This window comes from Leptonychotes weddellii, chromosome 10 (genome assembly GCF_054177405.1).
Source record: "Leptonychotes weddellii isolate Sample4059 chromosome 10, ASM5417740v2, whole genome shotgun sequence".
Lineage (NCBI taxonomy): Eukaryota > Metazoa > Chordata > Mammalia > Carnivora > Phocidae > Leptonychotes > Leptonychotes weddellii.
Genome location: NC_138378.1, coordinates 31,110,650 through 31,135,275, shown reverse-complemented (window position 1 = coordinate 31,135,275; position 24,626 = coordinate 31,110,650). Strand labels below are relative to the sequence as shown.

The window sequence follows — 24,626 nt, the reverse complement described above, 5'->3', positions numbered from 1 at the left end:
GCAAACTAATAAATCTCCCAAGTTCCTATTTTCTTGTGTTTTGGGGGAAATATGAGTAATTGGGCTCATCTCCTAGAATGTCAGCTCTTGATTTTATTTATTCCATTCTAACAGCAAAGTTAGAATGGAATAAATATCAAAGAGTTACTAACAACCCTCAGGTTGGGTGGGTTTTTTGTTCTATGTTTAATGTTACTTCTCTAGAGAAGCATGTTCTGTATTTTATATAGTATTTGTCTTGTTTCACTTGATGCCCCAGAGGCAGGAGGCAGGCAGCATAGACAGACTATATGCATATTTCTACATATGAAGAAAAAGATGTTCCAGGAAATGGCCCTTCCCAAAGCCAGTGAGTCTGGAACAAATGGGAATGACGATATCTCTTGACTTCCCAGACCAGCCCCAGGTTACTGTTATTTCTTTTTTTTTTTTTAAAGATTTAATTTATTTATTTGACAGAGAAAGACACAGCGAAAGAGGGAACACAAGCAGGGGGAGTGGGAGAGGAGGGAGAAGCAGGCTCCCCGCTGAGCAGGGAGCCCGATGTGGGACTCGATCCCAGGACCCTGGGATCATGACCTGAGCTGAAGGCAGACGCTTAACGACTGAGCCACCCAGGTGCCCCCTGTTATTTCTGATTTATGTTAGGTAAGGCATCTAAAAAATTACAAAGTATCTTCTGCAAGTTCCTGCTGTAAAAATAGGCATTTTCTTACCTTAGATTTGTGATCTGATGTCAGTGTCTGAATTTTAATTTCAGTTTCTTTTTTCATTTCGAGACAATTACTTCCCCTGAAAATGGAAAATCATAAACATGTGCCAGATGTTAGATATCTTCCCATTCCCATGGGCCCTTGCTCCAAAGCTTTCTAATGAAGACAATTTGTTCATCAAACATGGGACGCCATGGCTCATTGGGCAACATCAGTATTTCTAGTAATAGATGTACACCTTACAAAACATCCACATCATGATTACTCAATTCAACCACTACACAAAGAGACACTTCACATCTAACAATGATTTCATTGTGAAGAGTCTGTTGTCAGAGTTTCCATTTTGGTTCCTGCTTTTCTTGAGGCTAATTTTTCATTTATTCAATAAAATATTATTGGAGATAATAACTAGAAAAGAGGTCCTCAGCCTGGAAGTGAATTTTTAAATTCTTTCTGGTTATAAAGCCAGATTTTTGTCTTTTACACATGCCAGCAAGGCAGAAAATAGCATTTCTTGGCATTATAGGGCAATTTTTGCTTCTTATTCCATTGTGACTAGGAAATACATACGAGGCAATTTCCCAGCAACCATTACTGCTTATTTCAGTGATAATTTTTCCCTTTTGGAATATCTGTAGCATTGCTGAAACCAGAACAGGTCCCGAGCTTCTGTCTTCAGCATATACGCTCTGATGTATTATGGCCTAAGTGAGAATGCTTCATTATCTTATTGAGAACGTCTCTGAGAAAAGCATTATTCTAAAAATGCTAGGACTCTCATCAAATCTATTACTTCTCAAGGGCTGGCACCAAGGATGCTCTCCCTTTAGTCTGTTACTTGGAGAGCTTGTGGCATCACAGAAACATCCCCCTGGCTTAATTCTAGACAAAAATCTTTTATGTTAAATGCACTGATAGGGTTTATTTAACAGTCTTATCTGTTGGCATAAGCTAAAGATTCTTCTAATATTAAAAATCGAGATTGCATTTTTTTTCCCCACAAGTGCATCAAACTTATTTTCTGGCTATGCAAAAGGATTTCTGTAATTTCAAAAGTTCCCAACTTTAGCTTGTCCTTCCTTCTCCCCCCGCCATTCACCTTAAAGATACCCAAGTGGAAAACACATGAGGGACATAGTTACGGTGTCATCAACCAATGGCTGTCCAACTGGAATAAAGCTCCTATTTTCTACTTCAATCCCTGCCTTCAGTTGAATGAGTCTCTCATTTTCCAGGAAAAATTTTTAATGGGATGAAAACACAGTCAAGACTAAGTTCTGCCTTGACCTAAGCAGTTAACTGAACTGTGGGGAAAGACAAAATATAAAAAGGCAAAAAGCTTCCAGAAGGAAATAAAGAGCCATTACCCCTTCTTCTTCATGGCCTTCTCTAGAATCTTCTCATGCGTCGACTTCTCTTTGTCATACTGTGCCACAATTTTGTCAACTTGTGTGCAGTGCAACTTCTGCATCGTGCTATGCTCCTGAATGAGAAGAATCTGCCATCACAAGTTGGACTCTTCCAGGGTGGCTGACAAACTTTATCTATGTTGGGCTGGCACGATTCTCAACAGCTTTCCCAGAACCAAGGTTTGGAAATTGAGGAGTAACCAACTCTGAGAAGCGGAAGGACTTCCAATCTCCCGCCCAACACAAGAGTTTCTTGTACAGGGGTATCCCCAACAAGGGAGTGTCTAGCCTCAGCCTGAAGAACATGCCCACCTCAAAAGGCATCCCTGCCCACTACTGGGCAGCACCAATCATCCCAAAGTCCTCTCTTCGACACATACATGTTCTCCCCAGAACTTCTACCCACTCGTCTTTGTTCTGTTGGAGACGCCTAATTAGTCCACAGCCCCTATCACACACTGGTTCTCAAATACCCAAGTTCAGCTACCACAGTTTCCCTCTTTCACATGCTAAGTATAACTATTCACATGTGACATGGTTTCTAAACACCCAGCACGTTTTTGGAACGTGCTAAACAGTGAGAATTGCCAGGGGTTGTCACTGTCAGCTGACTTCAAATCCCCATCATACCTTTAGAAGTCATGGAGCAGGGTGGTGCTGGGTGGGGAGATTCTCAGGACAGGAACTGACAATGGGGACAACAGAGTGGTCCAAGGTGATGCTATCTGGCTGTGGATTTGGGGTCAGGGAATCGTATGAACAGTATCTTGCTTAATTTGTGGTTGGAAGGCCTCATAAATCTAGCCACATTCCCAATATGTGTGCACTTTGTGTTATAAACACATTTCAGCCGGGGCTTTTGCAATGTGGTAGATTGGGTTAAGGGCATGGGTTCTTTAGGCTTAAATCCTGGGGCAACTCATCTAGCCTCTCGATCTGTTCATCTTTGTAAGTGGGAGAGCGATACCTAGTTCACAAGGTTGTTAGGACTAAAAGTAAATAATCATTTCAAATGCCTGCTACACCTTATTCAAAATATAGTAACATGTTCATATTATTCAATATCCATGATAACATAGAGTGACTTGGGATAAGGGAGAGCAAGTAGAATGATTAAATAAATAAACCTTCCCTCCACACTGAATCAACTGCCTCAGGAATCAACTGCCTCAGGAATCAACACATTAACATCTCATTATTTGAATGGATTTAACTACTCTTGTATTGTGTGGACAACAACAAGCCTACTAAAATGTCCTACTAATAGTCTTCCTTTTAAGATTTAAAGGCATCACGCCTGCCCAGCCCAAGTGTTAATTTTCCTGGGCAAATAAATAAGGGACTCTATGCAAGTGCAGATTCAAACAGATTAGAATAATCTTTCCTGTGTGATCTTTCTGCTTTCCTGTTTCTTGCAAGTATTGGGAGGGAGGGTGGAGAAGATTGTTCTTTAAATAGCCTAGTGCAGCACAAGAAAAGGAAAGGATTTGAGGCTTGGAAGTACGTCGACTATTTCTTAAGGAAATATTCTGGTGAATCTTATTAACCCAATTAGAGATGAGGAATGAGGCTGTTTGTGACAAAAGGCGTTCACGATGGATTCCAGTAGGTTAAGATATTCTCTATGAAGGCAGGGCAAGTCTTTGTTCAGAGGTACATGATGCAAAACTTGGTTCATAGCAGGTGCTCATTAAATATTTGTTGTACAAATGAAAAAATAGCAAGGGAAAACAGCAGGAGCACTTGGATTCTGGTCTTAGCTCAGTCAATAATTAGCCAAGTGGGGCCTTGTGAAACTTATATAAATCTTTCCAGCCCTCACCTTCTTTCTTAGAAAAACTGAACAAGATCCATTTGCCCAACCTCATTCATGGGTTGGTTATGAGCTGCAAAGTTACCGAATGTATGCAGGAATAATATGGAAAATTAGGGGGTACCTAGGTGGCTCCGTCGGTTAAGCATCTGCCTTCAGCTCAGGTCATGATCCCGGAGTCCTGGGATCGAGCCCTGCATCAGGCTCCCTGCTCAGTGGGGAGCATGCTTCTCCCTCTCCCTCTGCCCCTCTCCCTGCTTGTGCTCTCTCTCTCTCAAATGAATAAATCTTTAAAAAAATATATGGAAAATTAGAAGCACATTGAATCGAAATGATTACTGTTAATACAAATAACAAAGTTGGTCTTGAAAAAGTATCTCTGTGTTTCTCTACGTGCTCAGAATGATTCCTGTGTGGTAGGAAGTGGTCACTGAAGTGTGTTAGGATAATCTGGTTTCCAGACACCACTTCTCCGTTCACGAAGGAACGGGCTCCTAATTATGTGATGGTGGTGAAGCCTCAGATTCCTGGAGTGTAAAACAGAGGAGCCAGGAAATGGTCTCTCCGTCCATTTTAACTCAGAAAGAGCCTATCACTGGTTCTATTCTTTGGTCCTTAATTAAATCATGAGACACTACCAAAGAGGCATACATTTTTTTCATTCATTCAGGTCAAGAGTACCAAAATTAGATGTGTTGACTGAAAAGGCAATCTTAGTTGGGTTATTTTTGGGGAGAATACATATACAGTCTTTAGCAGAATTTATAGGTTTCTTATTGGAGTTAAGAGTAAATTCAGCTTCTTTTGGGACAGACTTCTGCTGCAATTCATTCTTGTGACTGATGCAGCGTGGGCGTGAATGATGTGGGTGTGAATGACTGCACCACAGATATTGCTGAAAAATTGCAGTAAGGCATGTTTGCTCAGCATGCAACTCTGAGGTCACCAGTAAGCTGCCTCTGTGGGTGGCTGCCGTCTCTCTTCCTAACAGAGTTATGGGTCTGGCACTGAGGTCTTACCATTAATTACAATTGATGAGTTTAACAGCAGTCTTGATGTTATCAGCTAAATTATTTGCATAGCAAAGAACAAATTTTCCATCAGTAGCTTTACTGAAATGCCAAATATTGGTCGGTTTCTCAGGCATTTCACTGGACTCATCTGATGGTGATGCTGCAAACCGGTGGCCCCAGGGATGCATCCAGCCTACAAATGTAAGATTTCTCCCTCCTCTACATGGTGTTTGGAGAGAAGACTGAACTAGGGACCAATATTTAAAGATCTGGAAGTTCATATAAGATTTCAGATTTTATGAATCCCCTTTCGAGAATGAAGCTGGCCCATGGACTCTCAAGGCACCAGTGGTGGGGAGCTAAGTCTGATTTGCCTTTTGTATGGGAATGAATGCTCTTCTGCTCTCTCTAACCAACTTCTTTCATTTACTTATTTGGTCCCTGTAGGCATTTAAGTTGTAATTGTTCTTCTAACATGTTATTGGGGATACTTACCCAACTTTGGATTTTATTTGCTCTAGGGATTTGACCACATCAGACAATTGAAAAGTATGCCCATTTCTTACTGAAAGAAACTCCAGTGTTGGACGCCAGTGAGTCATGCATTAGGGGAGATTACTGTTGCTTAGTTCTGCTTTTGCTCTCTCTCATCTAATGGACACTTGAAAGCCATTCCCCCTAGTTTCCATTTCAAATTAGAGAGGTGGTTCTAGAAAGTGAGAGACACATAGGAGTCTGATTGCCAGCTGCCCTCACAGGGTCAAAAGCAATGGCCAATGACCACTGCCAACTGCCAAATTCCAGGTATGTTAACTCACAGCCCAATCTCACTGGGGGCTGACATGGTCATTATCCCTGACTTTTCTGCTTGGTATCCTAAAAGCAGCTCACACACCTATTTCTGTGTCCCTCTTGCAGAGGGCAGATCCTCGTACACCAAAATTCCTCCTCACCCTGTAGCTAACCAAGGTTGGAAAGATGATTTCTTTGGCGTAATACATCTGTGTCTTAAGCCACTGGGATTTAGCTCTTGGATTCTCTCCTTCCCTGTAGGTCTAAGCAGTGGCATTACTTACCTAGGCTGATGTGTGAGAGCTGAGAGTGCCCTACAGTCATAATATGAACTGAGTAGGAGTCTCTGCTCTCAGCTGCCAACTGCTAAGGTGGATGGCTTGGATGCTGTGGTTAGGAGGATACAGCCTGGGCCAGGTTCCCTTCTCGGTAGGTTACTTTATAACCCAAGGCCTTAGGGTGGCAAATCTTAGCCCCATCTTAGGGTTGTAAGGTGTTGTTTCACAGAAAGGCTGGGGGTATTTATTCTGATTATTGCTTGACAACAGGTCAAAATCTGTTTTTGTAAGGAGGCCTCATCCTCAGCTTGCAGGAAATTACAGGGACTTCCACTAAGGGATCAAAGGACATAATAGAGTACCAAGTAATATTCCTAAAGAAACAATTCTCAAAATGTAATGTGTGCAGGAGAGGCACTTACTTAAATTTATTTCCTAGACCTCTTCTTGGAGATTATAATTAAGTCTCAGATGCAAGAATATGCATTTTTTTACAAAGCCTCCACCTCTTGGTTCAAGGATCATATGTTGAAAAAGTCCCAAAGCGGGTGCCTGGGTGGCTCAGTTGGTTAAGCGGCTGCCTTCAGCTCAGGTCATGATCCTGGAGTCCCAGGATCGAGTCCCACATCGGGCTCCCTGCTCAGCAGGGAGTCTGCTTCTCCCTCTGACCCTCCCCCCTCTCATGTGCTCTCTCTCTCATTCTGTCTCTCAAATAAATAAAATCTTAAAAAAAAAAAAAAAGAAAAAGTCCCAAAGGAAGCCAAGATATTTGTGTTCTAATAGAATTATGACTGGTTTTAAAAACCTTTTACTAAGACCATCAAGAAGATATGAGAAAGAAAAATCAATGTGGGAAAACTCAGAGGTAATGCGGTAGAGTGGTTAGGAGTGTGAATTTCACTACTGGGTATTTACCCAAAGAAAACACTAATTCCAAAAGATATATGGAGCTTTGTAGTTACAATAGCCAAGATGTAGAAGCAGTGCAGGTGTCCCCTGATAGACACATGGATAGGAAGTAGCGGTGTGTGTATATGTACACACAATCACACACATGTATAAAATGGAATATTATGCAGCCATAAAAAAGGATGAGAGCATCCCATTTGCAACAACATGGACAGTATTATGGTAAGTTAAGTAACTCAGAGAAAGACAAATACCAAATGATTCCACTCATATGTGGGATCTAAAAAAACCAAAGCCAAATGAAGAAAGAAAAAGCAGATCAGACGTATAAATACAGACTGATGGTTCCAGAGGAGAAGGGAGTTGGCAGGTGGGCAAAATGAGAGAAGGGGACTGGGAGATACAGGCTTCCAGTTGTGGAATGAACAGGTCACAGGAATAAAAAGTACAGCATAAGGTATATAGTCAATGGTATTGTAACAGCATCACGTGGTGACAGATGCAGCCACACTTGTGGTGAGCACAGCACGGTGTACAAACTTGTCAAATCCCTACATTGCACACCAGGAACTAACTTAACATTGTATGTCAACTATACTTAAAAAAAAAAAAAAATCGAGTTCTGGAGTCAGAATTTAATTCACATCCTGACCCCACCATTTAAAACCTAGGTGATTTAGTCAAGGTGTGTTCTTTTAAGCGTAAATTATCTCACCTGACAAATGGTTGGTAGATGTTTTGCAAAAATGGCCACAATTCTCTCTCTCTGTAGCCACTCTCTCCATCCCCCCTACTTAGTGATGTGAATTTGTGGCTCCTCTTGTCAAGAAGTAGAGTCCTCAGACCTTGAATCTGGATCAGCCTGATGGTTTGCTTTCGCCAGGAAAACGAGGCGGAAGTGATTAGGTACCATTCTGAGCTGAGGCCTCAACATGCTTCTGCTTGGTCTCTTGAAACCCTACCAGGTGAATAACTAGCTCACCTGAAGATGAGAGGCCACATAAAGCAGTGAGAAGTGGCTCAGCAGAGGCTTTTCTACATCAGCCAGCGCCCCCATCTGCCCACCACTGGCCAAACTGGTGACCCCCAAAATCGTCAGTTAATAAATGGGCTGCTGTCTGAAGTCACTACACTTGCGGGTAGTTTGTTATTGAGAAAAATAGGGGAACTTCTATCCAGAACTCTTAACTGATACAAGTTAATATAATGGTAGGGCTCTTTTATATAATTGTTACAAGAATACCCGAGTGCTTAAGTAAACCTCAATATATATTTAGTCTTACCATTTTAAAAGTATTTAAAAGAAAAAAATCAGTGTTAGGATAAACAAGTTCAAATGGCGATGAGGCACTAAGTGTCCTATGTTAAGAGATACACATCCTTCCACGCTCCTTCACTTGTTTTCCCTTTTTCATTTTGAAAGACAAGTGTGTTCATAGAGTAGACCTCAGTATGGATTTATGGATTTGGCAAATATTCATGTAAATCCTTCATCTTAGAAGATAGTTCAGATGAGACCATGGAAAATATTAGGGAGATATTATAGACTGAAAAATTACAGAAAGTTTATAGACAGAAGCTCTGATTATTTGAAATTATTTGGGAAACCCTTGGGTAGTTGAAATAGATGAAATGCATTTTTCTTTTTTTTTTTTTAAGATTTTATTTATTTATTTATTTGAGAGAGAGAGAATGAGAGAAAGCACATGAGAGGGGGGAGGGTCAGAGGGAGAAGCAGACTCCCTGCCGAGCAGGGAGCCCGATGCGGGACTCGATCCCGGGACTCCAGGATCATGACCTGAGCCGAAGGCAGCCGCTTAACCAACTGAGCCACCCAGGCGCCCGAAATAGATGAAATGCATTTTTAATTAACAGTGATAATGTGGTGAGTTGTAAAAGGTGTTTGTTAGACGTAAGCAAATGAGGCCCGTTACCAGCATTAGCTAATTATATGGCTCTAGGCAAGGGATTCACCTCTTTTCCATTTTATTAATTTCTAGAATGTGGACAGTGTTACTTAGGTTTCAGGGATATTGTGAGGAGTTGAGAATGTACATAAAATGTGTAACACTTGTAAAGGGTGCCTGGGTGGCTCAGTCAGTTAAGTATCTGACTTTTTTTTTTAAGATTTTTATTTATTTGACAGAGAGAGCACAAGCAGGGGGAGCGGCAGGCAGAGGGAGAAGCAGGCTTCCCACTGAGCAGGGGGAGCCCGATGTGGGACTCGATCCCGGGAGCCCGATGTGGGACTCGATCCCAGGACCCCAGGATCATGACCTGAGCTGAAGGCAGTTGCCTAACCAACTGAGCCACCCAGGTGCCCTAGCATCTGACTCTTGATTTCGGCTCAGGTCATGATCTCAGGGTCATGGGATTGAGCCCTGAGTTGGGCTCTGCACTGGGTATGGAGCCTACTTAAGATTCTCTTTCTCTCTCCCTCTGCTACCCCCCCAAAATGTGTAACACAAAATTGGCACTAAATAAATGTTAGCCTTATTAATAGTTTTATGATAGAAACACTATAGAGCTACCCTATGAGCCAGAAATTGCAATACTAGGTATTTACCCAAAGGATAAAAACATAGTGATCCAAAGGGGCATCTGCACCCCAAAGTTTATAGTGGCAACATCCACAATAGCTGAACTATGGAAAGAGCTCAGATGTCCATTGAGAAATGAATGGATAAAGATAACGTGGTCTATATATACAATGGAATATTACTCAGCCATCAAAAAAATGAAATCTTACATTTGCAACGATGTAGGTGGAACTAGAGGGTATTATGCTGAGCAAAAGAAGTCAATCAGAGAAAGACAATTACATGATTTCACTCATGTGGAATTTAACAAACAAAACAGGATCATAGAGGAAGAGAGGGAAAAATAAGACAAAAACAGAGAGGGAGACAAATCCTAAGAGACTCTTAACTACAGGAAACAAACTGAGGGTTGCTGTATGGGAGGTCAGTGGGGGCAAGGAGTAATTGGGTGATGGGCATTAAGGAGGGCACTTGGACTAATGAGCACCGGGTGTTGTATGCAACTGATGAATCACTGAACTCTACCTCTGAAACTAATAATACACTAGATGCTAAGTAATTGAATAAAAAAAAAAAACATGAAAAAAAAACCCACAAAAAACACTATAGAATTCCGAATTCATAAATTATACTGCCAAAGCCATCTGAATAAAGTGGGTCCCCTGTGTATTTAATGTAGAGGAAAGGATTCATTCGTAAGCTCATAATCACGCAGTTGTAATGGGAACTTCTGTAGTGCATGAAGGTCTGAAAAAGCAGCTATGAAATGCATTGCCCTGCTCAGAAATACTCCTGAAAAACAACAGGCAAGCACGGCACATTTTACAAGGGCAATTTTCTCGGTTGTTTGACCTAAGGAATCTTGAACACTTCCTCCAAAAATGGCACACTAAAGCTCTTCTGAGAGTCCACACAAATGCAGATAGTTGGATTTAGGGAGATTTAAAATCTCCTTTTAGGTATTAGTTCTACTGTCATGTGGGGCTCCAAGAAGCTCGTTTGTTTTCTACAAAGGAAAGCAACATGGATTCTCTCAGCCATCTGGGATCTACTGGTTATTAAACATGCACGAAGAAATGGGATCGGCTGAATGAAGTGCAGTGGTGTCTGAGGTGCAGGGGAAGATCTACCAAGGCCAGCTCTAAATTATGTTCAGAAAAGTAATTTTCCACCTATTAAAGGACTGAATGTTTCTGTTCCCCCTCCAAATTCCTATGTTGAAGCCCTCATTCCCAATGAGATGAAATTTGGAGGTGGGGCCTTTGGGGGGTGACTAGGTCATGAGGGTAGTGTCCTCAGGGATGGGATCAGTCCCGTAGAAGAAGGGACATGAGAGAAATGATGGCTCTCTCCACCATGTGAGGACATAGCAAGGAGGCTCTTCAAAATCCAGGAAGGGGGCTCTCATGAGGCCTGGAACCTGCTGCACCTTGACCTTGGGACATCCAGCCTCCAGATTCTAAGAAATAAATGTTTGTTATTTAAGCCTCCTGGTCTATACCAGTTTGTTACAGTGGCCCAAGCTGATGAAGACACCATCTTTGTTTGCCACTTCTCTGATAAAGCAGATGGTCCTGTTTGCCAATCTGAGTCAGCTTGGAATCAAAGGTTCAGATGAAGAAATCAACAGATAACTCTGCTCTGTAGTATGTAGGTCAAGTTCTCAAGAATCGAGGACCATTCCTTAGCAGCTGTACAGATAACAAGTGTATGGATACCATCCAAACTCGATGGGGATTTTCGTAACATCCCATGGGCTACCACTGCATTTGATGTAACAAGGCGAACTTGTCTACTTACCAAAGCATCTGATGTCCTTCACAGAATAATGCAGTAAGGGGATGGGTGCTAGACACAGGTGGTTTGGGTTCAAATTCTCGCTTTGCTGCTTTCCAGTGTGGAGACAATAGTTCAACCACTTAACCTCCCTAATCATCAATTTCTTCATTTCACATGCAAAATGGAGACTTAAATAGAGTTTGCTTTCTAGGGTGGAGAGCATTAAATGAGACAAATGTGTAGTGCTGAGCACAGCATCTGGAAAATATTGAGTGGGTAAAAATTCTAGCCGCTATCATTGTTATTTTTATTGTTGGTCACAGTATATGTTTCCTGGTTGTGCCTCAAGGAAATACTTAATGAGGGTAAGGTCAAAAGTTGGAAGTTTCCGGGGCGCCTGAGTGGCTCAGTCGTTAAGCGTCTGCCTTAGGCTCAGGTCATGGTCCCAGGGTCCTGGGATCGAGCCCCACATCGGGCTCCCTGCTCTGCGGGGAGCCTGCTTCTCCCTCTCCCACTCCCTCTGCTTGTGTTCCCTCTTTCACTGTGTCTCTCTCTGTCAAATAAATAAATAAAATCTTAAAAAAAAAAAAAGTTGGAAGTTTCCATGGAGCCCACAGGCCATGGAGATGCCTGCCTCAATGACAGAGATCAAAGTTCAATGGAAGGAAGATCTGGGGGACGCTGTCTTGCCATGTGGGTACCAAGTCCATCCCTCTAATCAAAGTCAGTTAAGTTGCCTCTTCTCCCTCTTTTCTGTTGCCTTTCCATATTCTAGGGTTTTGCTGCCATTGACCAACAAAATTGAAAGCACTATGTTAAGCAGCTCTCTCTCCAACAGTCCCACACTTCTAAAAGTCTGTGGCAAGAGTCCCCTATGGGCAATAAAAAGGAATTCCATTAAATGGACTTATTCATGAAATTTAGGAGCAAAGAGTCTGTGGAGTTACCTCTAGATCAGCAAATCCACCAAGCTATCAGTTCAATAATACAGGGAATATTACTAGGCCAAGATTAGGCTGAGTTTCTCAAAGGAGCACAAATTGTTAAATTGGGGCCATGAGCCCTGCAGTTTAATATCTGGAGTGATTCAGAGATACATCACTCAAGTCTGGCTCTGCAGGGCATGCTTTAGTTTGAGGATTGAGTCAGAGTACAAAGAAGAGGAATGCAAGATTAGTTTAAAAGAACTCTGAAGTCCTTTAAGAAATTTTCTCTTGCTCCTGTTGCCCTAAATGGATGAACCCACACGTTACCCTTCCAGCCCCAGGGATTGTTGTGATCCATCTTGGGAAGGAAAGAGGTATTATGTTCTCCTCCTTTCCCTATGAGGAGTGATGCGGAGCAGGATGATGCCTGAGTGTGGTGAAGTTTCCAACCCACACTAGAACTCCTGAGGCCAACCAGCTCTTATAATTTCTCATGATCACTGTCAAAAAAAACCTCTTCTTATGGGCGAAAAGGAAAAACAACTCTATTTCAGAAGTAGGACACTGAGCAGAGTTTACATAATGGGGAAAGTGAGAAGAACCCTCTCTCCAGGAGCCATGGGTAAGAAGTTCAGAGCTGGCTAGTACCTCCCTCCGTGCACTGTGTGTGGTAAAGGACTTGCAACCCAGGGGATGGAGGTGCCTCTAGGCTAACTGAGACTATGAGCTGGTCTTCAAGAGTCTGGCTATGGCCTATTTATTTTTAGATAAAGTCCGATTATTAAACTATTTTTAAATGGGCGAGGCTTTGTTATCTTTTGAAAGAACTGTTAGAAATGCAGATTACAAATCAGTGACAGCCAATCCCAAATGGATTCTGTTTTTAAATGTCATTTTCCAATCAGTGAAAATGAAGGTACTACTGTCCAGTTGGCTGGTGTCAGTTTCTAAGCCATGTTTTTGCCTGTGAGGAATCCACTGGTCCATTACACAGAATAACAGCTTTTCATTAGAGAGCTAAAAGTAGAAAACAAACAAGCAAACAAAATCATACACACATACCTATGTAAGCACACTCAACACATCATACCTTTGCATGTTTCTTCTTTAAAGAATTTAGTTCCTTCTGTTGTTTCTTTAAATGCTTCAGGTAAGCCTGTGGAAGAAACATAGAGAGTCCCAAATCAGTGTTTTGTAGCCACGATGAATACATCTGGTGAGAAACAAAAATATATTGGTGTCACCAATATGTGTCATATAAGAGTGCTTGCAAAATGATTGAGCAATGTGGGGCGCCTGGATGGCTCAGTCGGTTAAGCGTCTGCCTTCGGCTCAGGTCATGATCCCAGGGTCCTGGGATCGAGCCCCACATCAGGCTCCCTGCTCTGCAGGGAGCCTGCTTCTCCCTCTCCCTCTCCCCCTGCTTGTGTTCCCTCTTTCACTGTGTGTCTCTCTTTCAAATAAATAAATAAAATCTTTAAAAAAAAAAAAAAGATTGAGCAATTTTACCTTCATCTGCTTTAAATCTTCTATCCTTACTTGAGGGATAAGTTCGATACCTTAAAAAATATTAAATCACTGTATTAAAAATTAGAGAGAATAGCAGATAATACAAAATTCACCATTTTGAAATCTCATCTAAAGACTTTGAAGCAGCTTTACATGTAATGTTCTAGATATAAGCATCTTAATTTCTTATTACAAAGCAATTAACTAGACACTTACTTGGCAGGCTTATTGTCTCAAGTCAAGTTCCTTACAAGTAGAACCTGAGCTGGAGTTGTGTGCGCACATGACTTACTGAGGGAAGGCTCTCAGGAGAAACCTCTAGGGAGTGAGAGAAGCAGAATAGGGCAGAGGAAGAAGGCAGGGTGCATTTCTAGCTGAAATCCACCCGGACCCTGCAGGGAGTTCACTAGCATAAATGGCCATCCAAAAGTTGCTCCACCTTGAGGTAAGGAGACTGGGCTTTTGTAACCCCAGAATAGTCAGCCGATGGCTTCAGAGGTTGTACAAAACCTTCTAGGCATTTCCAGGCAAGGGAACTCCCACAGTCTGAGGGCAATCCTCTGAGAAAGTGGCAGTTGTGATTTACGATCAGCCAAAGGGGGGTGCCAACCCCACAAAGGAGATCTGATCAGGCACCACAGCATCTGTTAACGTTACTTTTATCTTTGTATTTCAGGGCATAGCATACCAGTCAACTACCTCCCTCTTCATTGTCATCAAAGAATAAAACTTTTTTTTTTTCTCAGCTGCTTTCACCAAATGTAATTTTTAAGCAATAGGCTATTGAGCAGAGCCATGCCTTCAACATACAGGAAATCCTGGAATCAAACCGTTAACAGGATGCTGTCAGGAGGACCCGGAGTCACATACTCAATTATCCTGCTACTGGAGTGATGCTAGGCCAGGTGTCGTCATGGCAACCAGAGTTGCAGGAGAATCCCCAAACATTTTCTGTTTGACTGCAGATTTTCATCTTAGACAAACAGGATGAATGTGTGCTCTGTGCTATAACTGATTTCCATTAGACTCCCAAAAGCTAGGCGTGAGATATTCAAGAAAGACAGGCCTCTAGTCCCAGGCTCTTGTTTTTCAGTTCTGTTCATTTTAAGAGGATGTGCACAGCCAGTGTGAGGGTGGGGAGGTGGGAAAGGGAGTGAGGGCTAAGAGAAATGAGCCCTGTGATCTATATACCATTTATGATAGGGGTGTCCAGAGAACCTGGGGCTGTTCTCTCTCTCTCAAGTCTGACATCACAAGCCAGCTCCCTGCTTTACTGCAAGAATGAGGGGCATTGTAGGGCAGAGATGTGAATCCTCATCTATAAAATGAACAGAGGACTGTGGTGCATGTGAGATCCCCCCAGAGAGCTAGCAGATATTAAGACTTAATCTAGTCCAATGAGACTTCTCTTTTGGTCTTGGTTAAAGTACATCTTGATTAACAGGAACCTATGAACACATGAACTTGGTTATACATTTTTTGAGAAAGACAGAAATAACTTATAAAAATTTTCATTCCTATAAATGATGTAGCTAGGGAACACCTACACTCTGCAGAACAGGACTTGGTATGTGCTCAGTTCCCTCTGTGGGCCTACAGAAGGGTGTCTAACAGAACTTTTGGCAACTGTGGTAATGTTCTATGTGGGAGCTGTCCAACGGAGAGCGGCTAGCTATGCATGGCTCTGGGCAACTGAGCTGTGGAGAGTGCAACTCAAGAGTTCAAGAGTTAATTTTAACATTGAAATTTACATAGCCACATGTGGCTACTCCACTGGCCAGTGCAGTTCTACAAGCTTCCCTGGTTAAGGGAAGGGTTACGCACGGCACTTTGGGCTCCAAAGATTGTAGCTAATTGAAGTTTCACTACGTAAAAGTTTTTGTTCTTATCAACAAAGCTCAAAAAGAACTTGTTTGCTCTCAAGCCATCATTCGGAGGCCAACTCAGAGTTTCGTTTTCTTAATTCCTTATTCTTAAAAAGAAAATCAAGCAGCATTGGTGCAGATACTGGTGTTGGGTTGCATGTCTGAGAGAAACCAGTTAGAACTTTCTTACCTCCACAGATGTGGGCAGCAAGTACTGCCCGGCTCTACCCATTCACCTTGCTTTCTCTACATCAGCCCACTCTACTGACTTCCAATGGCCAGCACCTGCATTTCCTTACCTGAGGACTCTCCCTCCAAAACGTGCTTTACCACCCTTCTGTCCATTTAGAATCATTGGGGGGGAATTTATCTCTCCTCCAGGGGCTCTCAACAAAAGACTGACTGTAGTTGAAGTATAAGTTCCTCTGCCTCTGAGATGTGTGTCCAACACCAGCCCTCAGGGTGTTCCCAGGAGCACTGAGCTCCAGGTGCCTCACTGGAACTTGGAAACACTCTGATTACTGGCTACCTTCTCTTCTTTGTGTCCCTTCCCCAAGCCCCTACTTGTGTCCGTTGTACCCCCCCCCCAATAAACTACTTGCATTTGAAACCTAGTCTCAGGGTCTGCTTTGGGATGACCCAAATTAAGACCGTTCTCTAGAAAGAAGCTTGCTTTCTCAAATGACACCTCTTCCCATAAAGGCCACTGGAGTAATTTCCTGACTCCCTTGACCCCTGACTCCCCTGTTCATAGACAGGAGTGGGAAGAACACCTATAAACTTCCTTCTTGCACTTCTCTACTATTCTCCTAAAAGCTACCATGCAAAAGAATAGGCCCCTCACTTAGACCAGGTTCTGCTGAGCCTGGTTACCTCCACAAGTGTCCTTCTAAATTGTACATTCATCTGCTCCATGAACTTCAGCATCTGGCTCATGGTTTTCCCATGGAGGCATTCCCAAGCATCCAACAGGGTGATTCAGTATCCATGAGAAGAATCCATTTCATTCCTTCCTATTCAAGTCAGACCTATGTTTCAAGGCCCAGATCCCAATTGGGATCTCATCCAGAAGTCTTCTCTGGGACACTTGCTGGAAGCGATGCCCTCTCCCCTCCTGTTCCTTAGGGGTTAGCCCTTATTGACCACTGCCAGCCGGGCTGTCGTGTGGGAGCCTGTCCTACATTACCCTTCTAGCCACATGAGGTCCCTGAAGGTGTAAAGGCATTTCTCATAGAACTTGGTACTGTCACTTAGAGTAGGCTTCCAATTTTCCTGAATAAAAGGCCAAAAGGAAACAGTGTGTAGACCCTCTCTCTTAGGGTGTCTGTTGAGGAGACTGGACCAGAAACGAGAGCCTCTTGGCTCCCCCCAATGCAATTTTATTTGGAACCAGGGGCGAGACCGTTCTAAACACAAACACGTTCCCTTCTAGAACTAGGATCACTTCTGTCTTCTGTAAGCTGGTCACACTGCCATTTTTCAGGCCACTTAAGTCACTGTAATTACTAATGTCTTTATGTACTAGTGGGCGTGACACTTTAAACAAAACAAGAACTTTACACAAAAACTCTCCCATTTTCCACTGTCTATCTCTGTTTGAATGGCTAAAGCGACTAATGACCAGTGCTGGAATGGAATGCCCAAAGCCTGTATCATGAGCTTGCTCATGTCTCCAGGGAGGAACAGAAAAACAGCTGCAGGCAAACTACAATTTGGGCTACTTCTGTGCAGTCTCATTTACTAATTTGTTTCACAAAGCTCCATGCACACTTAGTATCCTGCTAAATTACTATGCTGCCTTGGTTTGGAAAAGCCTGTCATTTCTTACCTTCAGCTGCAGCACTGTGTGCGTGTAAGTTACAAACAACATGATTCGCTAACATCAAGGGCACTGCATTCACATATAAATAGGAAATATACCCACTAAGTAGAAAACCATTAGAAAAAAGAAATTCTTATCAAAGTAAGAAGAGTGAGTCTGGTAAATGATTCATGATCGAGGAGGATACTCAAAATGTTTAATTCCCAGTGTGGGATGGGCACCATCCAATCAGAATGAATGCCTGGCCAGTAAGCTCGGAAGTCAATTTTAAATGAGCAAGTTGGTTGTGGCCCCACATACCAGCTGAATGTTAGCACATGGGATACATCATTCTTTGTGGTGACACCTCTTAGAATATCTTGTTTCATTTACAGGAAACCATACAGAATCGGCCTTCAAATGTCCATCTGATAATTTTACAAATAATCATGGATGCTAAATATCTACTCATGGGGGCAATCTGTCAAGAAGGGAATCTAGAAATATATGAACAGTGATGATTCTGTTGGTTCATGAGCCCACTTCCTGTCCAGATGAGTGCCCGTGGGGGTATCCAGGAGAGTGTGGGGATGACTTAGTGAAGTTCACTGCATGGAAGTTCTTTTCATTAGGGAGCCTGAATTTAAACATTTTCTAAAACTATGGATATTGTACCCAGGGCCCTAAGTTGCAGGGGATCTAGCAGATGAGACAAATGTTGACTCCCTGTTAAATACTCTGGGAAATTAACCAGTTTGTCCAATCTACAAGAAAACATGCTGCTCTTGAGTTTTACGGGGCAATGAAAATTGGCAAAATTAGCAATTCTAAATACCCTCAGAAAAGACTCTTCGAAGAGTCTAAAATTGCCCGAACAGATAAGGAGCCCAAACCCCTCCCCTTTACCTTTCTTGGCTTCCACGCCAGACCCCAGGGCCGCCGTGGTGGTTGGTCTGAGCTCGGAGCTGCTCTGTGGGGTCACGTTTGCTTTGGCAGTGTTGGCTTTTCCTTTCTTGTCATTCTTAGAAGTATCACTGGGCACATCTGCTATGTCGCTCTGGAGCAGAAATGTTTATATTACCCTACATGAATGCCATCTCGCATTCAACTGTCTGGCACTTTCTCTATTTTACTGAATCCAGTTTGAACCACTCAGCATCTCCCCTACAACTCTCTTAACGGATCATTGCCCAGCAGGAGAAAAGATTACATGCTTTTCTCAGGCTTGAGGCAAAGGATGAAGCCGAGGAAAAAAGATGCCACTCTTTTACAAACAGGGTATGGTAAAGGGAGCTTTAAAAACAAAGGAACAGGGGCGCCTGGGTGGCTTAGTCGTTAAGCGTCTGCCTTCAGCTCAGGGCATGATTCCAGGTCCTGGGATCGAACCCCGCATCGGGCTCCCTGCTCGGCAGGAAGCCTGCTTCTCCCTCTCCCACTCCCCCCTGCTTGTATTCCCTCTCTCGCTGTGTCTCTCTCTGTCAAATAAATAAATAAAATCTTAAAAAAAAAAAAAACCCAAAGGAACAAAGAAGGCGAGTGTGCACAGAAATGGAGGAAGGCTGGATGCAAGACTGGTAAGCAACAAAGACACATAAATGTCAATTTCACTAATTCACTGACTTGGATTAGCTGGTATTCTAGTGTATCACGGAAGCATCCTGTATCTGAAACATTCCTAAAAGCATTATGGATTTCCATTTCATTTATTAAATGTTTTCCATTTTATTAAATATGCTACACTTTTACAGACCCTTGAAACTATTTTGTTGAATTGATAAATTCAATTTCAAAAACGCTCTTCAAGTTTGCTATATGAACTTATTACTCTGTCTTGCTCTTATAATCACTGACCACAGAACTTCCTCAACTTGGCTGTCCTTAGTCAACCATTGCTACTTACAGTTTCAATGCCCATAGCTCTCATTTGGTCAGCTCTCTTTTCCGTAATGGAAAGAAATTTCTTTGGATCTGATAAAGCATCCACAATATCTGAAAAATAACCCAAAAAGTCAGGCGGCTGTTGATTCTCTGTTTTACCGTACACACCCAGGAAAATTCAGCTAGTGAACAATTCATAATCCTGGACCCCTATTATATCTTCTGTGAATTTCCTTCTCTTAGAACACAAGACAAAGTTAGGAAAGCACAGCCAGTTACAGAAAACAAGAAATAAGTAAGGGCAAGGATCAAAGGCCAGATGACTTTCTCCTATTTTCTCTTTGGTGTTTGCCCAAATAAAGATGACAGGGTGGCAGGGTGAGCCAAGTGAATTGCCTTGGGTTCTTGACTACTTATGTGACTTTGAGCAGGTTGATTCATGTCCCCAGCTGAGTTTCTTCATCTGAAAATTAGGGCTGATACCACCCACTCCAAAGGGATACGATGAGTATTCAATGAGATGATAAATGTAAAAAGTACTTGGAACATAGTAGACACCACCGGTATCTAAGTCTTATTTTTAGGTAAGAAGGCCAATACATATTTAAAGCCAATTTTGGTTCCATGGTAGTTAAAATGAAGTATTTCTCCAGCATCCTCTCAGCTACACCTTGCATTTAAAAATGGTAAAATTTTCATGTTTTATATAATGTCATTTGAAGAGTTCCAAGTACTTTCCAGGAGAATCTCATGTAATTTTGCATTATTTACCAATTCTACAGAAGTAATATTTATTCTCATTACCTTAAAACAGTACATCATTTATAATTTTCAAAAACTCTATGTATATCAATTTCCTCCAGTAAAATCACCCTAGTCTTTAATTATTCTCAGTTGAATCTTTTTCTTATAATACAAAATACATGTATATGATAAACATTCATATAAGATGTAAAAATCTCCTCTCCTGCCAATCTGACCCCTCGTATATACTGTTATCCATTTCTTGTATCCTTATTTAAAAACAAAACGAAACAAAACAATTCCAAATGGGTTCACAGTTTTATGCACCTATTTTTTATTTTAAACTTCACATATCTTGGAGACACTTCTTTATCAGTAATGTAGATCTACTATGTTACTTTTAAGGGCTGCTTAAATATTTCATTTTCAGAATGGCTATAATTTCTTTAACAGTGTTCCTTATTGATAAGACTTTTAGATTACTTCCAGTTCTTTGCTATTATAAAGAGTATTGCAGTGAAGATCCTGGAATGTTCAAATCTCAGAGCAGACATTTGCTGTGTCCACAGCATAAATGCCTAGAAGTTAGAATGATGTGTAAGGGTATTTGTCCTTTTGGTAGCAGCATTGCCAAGTTGCCCTCCAAAGAAGTTGCATCAATTTATTTTCTCTTACCAGGGGTATATGAGAAGGTTTGAATCTAGTTATCACTTAGGTCCCTAAGAACTCTTTGTCTCGTAGTGGGGAAAGTAACCAAATTAGCTCTTAAATCTTGCTTAGGAGAAATGACAGATAATCATTTTTTGGAAGTTAAAGTTCTAAGAATATATTTACCTAATTTAAGTCCAAATTATGAACATTTTCAGGCATACACAGATGTAGACAGAAAGGTAAAATAACCCCCCATATATTGCTGAAGCCCTAACAGTTATAAACAGTCCACTACATCTCCTTTACTGCCATCCTTCCCTTTTTTTCCCTCTCTTCTCTCTGCTGACATATTTGGGGCAAATTCCAGACATTATAACATTTCATTCCTAATTACTTTTCTATGCATCTCTAAAAAACTGCATTTTCTTTCAGAACCAACCATACCAGCACTGTATCCAACAAAGTTGGCAGTAATTCCTTACCATGAATATAATAAATGGCCCATCTTATTATTTTCCCTATTGACAATTTATTTGTTTGAATCAAGATATAAAGCCCATACTATGTCTCTGATAACTAAGTCTCTTAAACTTACTTTAATCTAGACTAGTCCCTGCTACTATTTATTTTTCATAATGCATAGATTTGTTGAGGAGACAGATCAGGTATCCCATAAAATGTCCCACATTCTGAATATCAATGCTTCCTTGTTGTGTCATGTAGGCTCGACTTTCCCTTTTGTATAAAGACTCCAGAGGAGTTACTGTGATTTCCTATGGGTCCCATGCAAGATAAAGCCTGATTGCCCCACTTGTCCTGGTGCTAAACTCATTGATCGGCTCAGGACTTTTAATCCATCTGTGTCTGACTCCCAGATGCCACCTCCTTACACTTGTCCACAAACTCACACTGTGCCCACTGAACCCCCCACCCTCTGTGGAGAAGACCTACCTGGCGTCAGCCTCCCTGCACACTCCTACACTGGATACACTTTGCTTGAGTTCCCACTGGCATATCTCAGTGGAGGATCCACATGGCTGGCTTGTTAGGAAACAAGTACTTGCTTATTTCTTTAGTGATATACAATCAGGTCGAGGGCCTGGACTGTATATGGCATTTTTCAGTGGTTACTGTTAGTCCTTTCAGTAGGAATCACAGATAACACTTACATCACTTCCAGCTGATTACAAAACCAATAAAGCAAAACCTTAAAGTGTGAAATGACCCATAATCCTTCCAAACGAACCAAGCTATTTTCATTTTTGTATATGCTTGTGTCATTTTTTCCACATGAATACATATTTTATATGGTTTATTTAAAATTACATAATCTCTTTTTCATTTATTTTTAGGTTATACCTGTACAGTTTTAAAACTTACTTTTATTGAATGAATAATGTTCCATTGAGTTTATGTACCGAACTATTCTCTACTGCTAGATATTTAGATGGCCTTTCAATTTTTTTTTTAATGAAAGATGACTTTGCAAGAAATATGTTAATACAGAAAGAGTTCATTTCCTTTTACCAGTGAATTTGTAATTCAGATCCATAAGATAGCAACTTATATACCTGATGAGCATTACTAACAAAATTTGTTCCTAATAAGCTTTTAAAATAGTTATTTAAGAAAAATTAATGGGAGGAATGAGTACAAAGAAAATATAGCAGAATTAAGAGGGTATATTAAGCTGAATAATGCCCTTCAAAATTCACGACTACTGGGGACCTCCAGACGTGAGTTTATTTACGAATAGGGTCTTTGCATATGTAATTAAAGACTGAGATCACACTGGATTAGGGTGGGCTCTAAATCCAATGATTGGTGCCCTTATAAGATGAGGAGAGGACACACAGAGACAAAGAGAAAAAGGCTAGGAGATGACAAAGACAGAGAATGGAATAATGTAGCTAAAAGCCAAGGAATGCTGAGGACTGCCAGGAACCACCCAGGAGCTAGGAAGAGGCAAGGAAGGATTTCTCCAAGAGCCGCCAACTCTAGGATTTCAAACTTCTAGGCTCCGGAACTGTCAGAGAATGAATTTCTGTTGTCTCAATCAATTTCTGTTGTGGCAAATTTGATTAGCAATGGTAACCAAGAAAAAGTTTTTGTTTTCTTTTAAAGGAGATAGAATTTTATTGACTACACTGCAAGGCTGCTGCAGACAGCAAAGGAGAGACGGTCTGCCACGAGGCGGTGGTGAGGGGTCACAGTTATAGGGCAGAGTGAAGAGGTATGGGAACATATGGAATTTCCCCCTCTTTGGTAACTGTGCCTGGTTGTGAGTAGCCCATTGGTTAGTTAGGGCCTATGGCTCTTTTGAGGTAGGTTGCTTAATGAGCCTGTTTGCATCAGCTCTGGGCCCTTTTGCCTTGCTCAAGACTCTATTGCTCAAGCCTGTTGCCTAAAAGCCTAAAAGGGCCTCTATATTCCCTCCTGACAGACTGACAATGACAAATCTTTGTCATTTGGGTGGAGGTCTCATCTCCAGTAACTTCTTCCTGCTGAAGGAGCAGTGGAGAGATGTCCCTACCTATGGGTCAACATTGGTCAGTTGGGAATTTATATGTAGGAATTACAAATGGCAGAGGCAAATGAATCCAGGGTAGACAACATACACGAATTTCCCTGAGTAGAAACGATCATCTGTCAGCTTGATATTATGGCAGCAAAGGGATCTTCTATTCTTGGGTGTATCTTCCAAATAAAGTAGGCTTTCTCATTGTTAACAAGGAGCATTCGTCAGTCCCTGGAGACCTCTCAAGGACCCATCATGGTTTGATCAAAGAATACCTCGAATCCCAGAGTATTCTTCCTGTTTCCTGCAGCAGTGTCTTGGCCCCAGCCTTGAGGGTTGATTCTGTGCAATTCTGACTGAGAACATAGGCACTATATTTTATAACATATAGTCATGAAACAATATGCAAACTAGGTCATATATTGTTTTGTATTACATGGACAAACTGGCTAAGATGTTCTTATCAGCCATTTGCTGTAGGATTATGTAGATAGAGCCTAACTTATACATCAAAATAAGATGCTGCAGATTTATCCATTAGTTGGATAAATATCATTAATTAAATCCATCTTAAGCAGGCGACGCCGTGGCTTAGTTGGTTAAAGCGCCTGTCTAGTAAATCCATCTTCAATTACCAATATTAACAATTCTAGAAGTTGTTGGAGAATTACGTTCCCAGATCCCGAAATCTTGCCTTGTTACTTGAGTTTAAATGAGATGCTTTTTCCATAGTTATATATGCCTTTAAAATTTTTCTAGTATATAACTCAATATAATAGTGTTTTTGATCAAATGGCAACAAAAATACACAAAGTATAAGTAAGGCTTATTCAAACTGAGTCACATGGGACAAAAAGGAGATGACGAAGTGCCTGGAACAAGGCTTAGGTTAGCCGGTTACTTGAAACAGGGACTTCATTCCTGGCATTTTTGAATAATAAATCAGATATTTCTAGGACACAGGATTTTGCCATGTGGTGGCAGGTGCTCGTTCTGCAGCTAGAGTAATAGATCAACGCAGAGGGCAGCAACTGGGATAGCTCCACCAAAATTTTTCAGCAAAAGGGCTCAGGATGACAGAGTCAAGGCCTCTCTTGGCCTCTTTTAGGTAATTTTTCTGTTGGAACTTGGTTTCTCCTCTGACCAGAGCCATAGACACCTGACTTTTAAAGAATGCTTTATACACATACATTATGCATGCACATCTGATACAGTTATATAAATATGCTGCATAGCAAAAAAGGAAACCGATTTTTAATAACATTTAAAATAATGTGTAACAAGAGAATGAGAAGCTGTCCCTCCAATCTCTCATACCTCTATGTGCTTGTATACCTCTATTAGAAAATGTTATTTTTCTTTGCCTCAGCCCAGGGGGGAAAAAATAAATCTGGCATATTCTTGGCCAAAGATTTGCATATTTAAGTAACCCTGTTATCTTTCTTTGGTGCCAATATGACATTGCATGGGGATCCTCCCTTTTAT

The 24,626-nt window shown here is 41.5% G+C and overlaps 1 protein-coding gene across 1 annotated transcript in view; it reads right to left on the bottom strand.

Annotated features, from left to right (window-relative positions):
• PLCB4 (phospholipase C beta 4) overlaps positions 1-24,626 on the bottom strand; it is a 386,685-nt gene that overhangs the window by 16,748 nt on the left and 345,311 nt on the right. Inside the window, exons 27-32 of the mRNA XM_081832290.1 lie at positions 19,251-19,339; positions 18,257-18,407; positions 13,685-13,734; positions 13,266-13,331; positions 2,084-2,199; positions 717-792 (exon numbers count right to left, since the gene is read on the bottom strand). Coding sequence (XP_081688416.1) covers positions 717-792; positions 2,084-2,199; positions 13,266-13,331; positions 13,685-13,734; positions 18,257-18,407; positions 19,251-19,339 — 548 coding nt within the window. The remainder of the gene's footprint in view (positions 1-716; positions 793-2,083; positions 2,200-13,265; positions 13,332-13,684; positions 13,735-18,256; positions 18,408-19,250; positions 19,340-24,626) is intronic.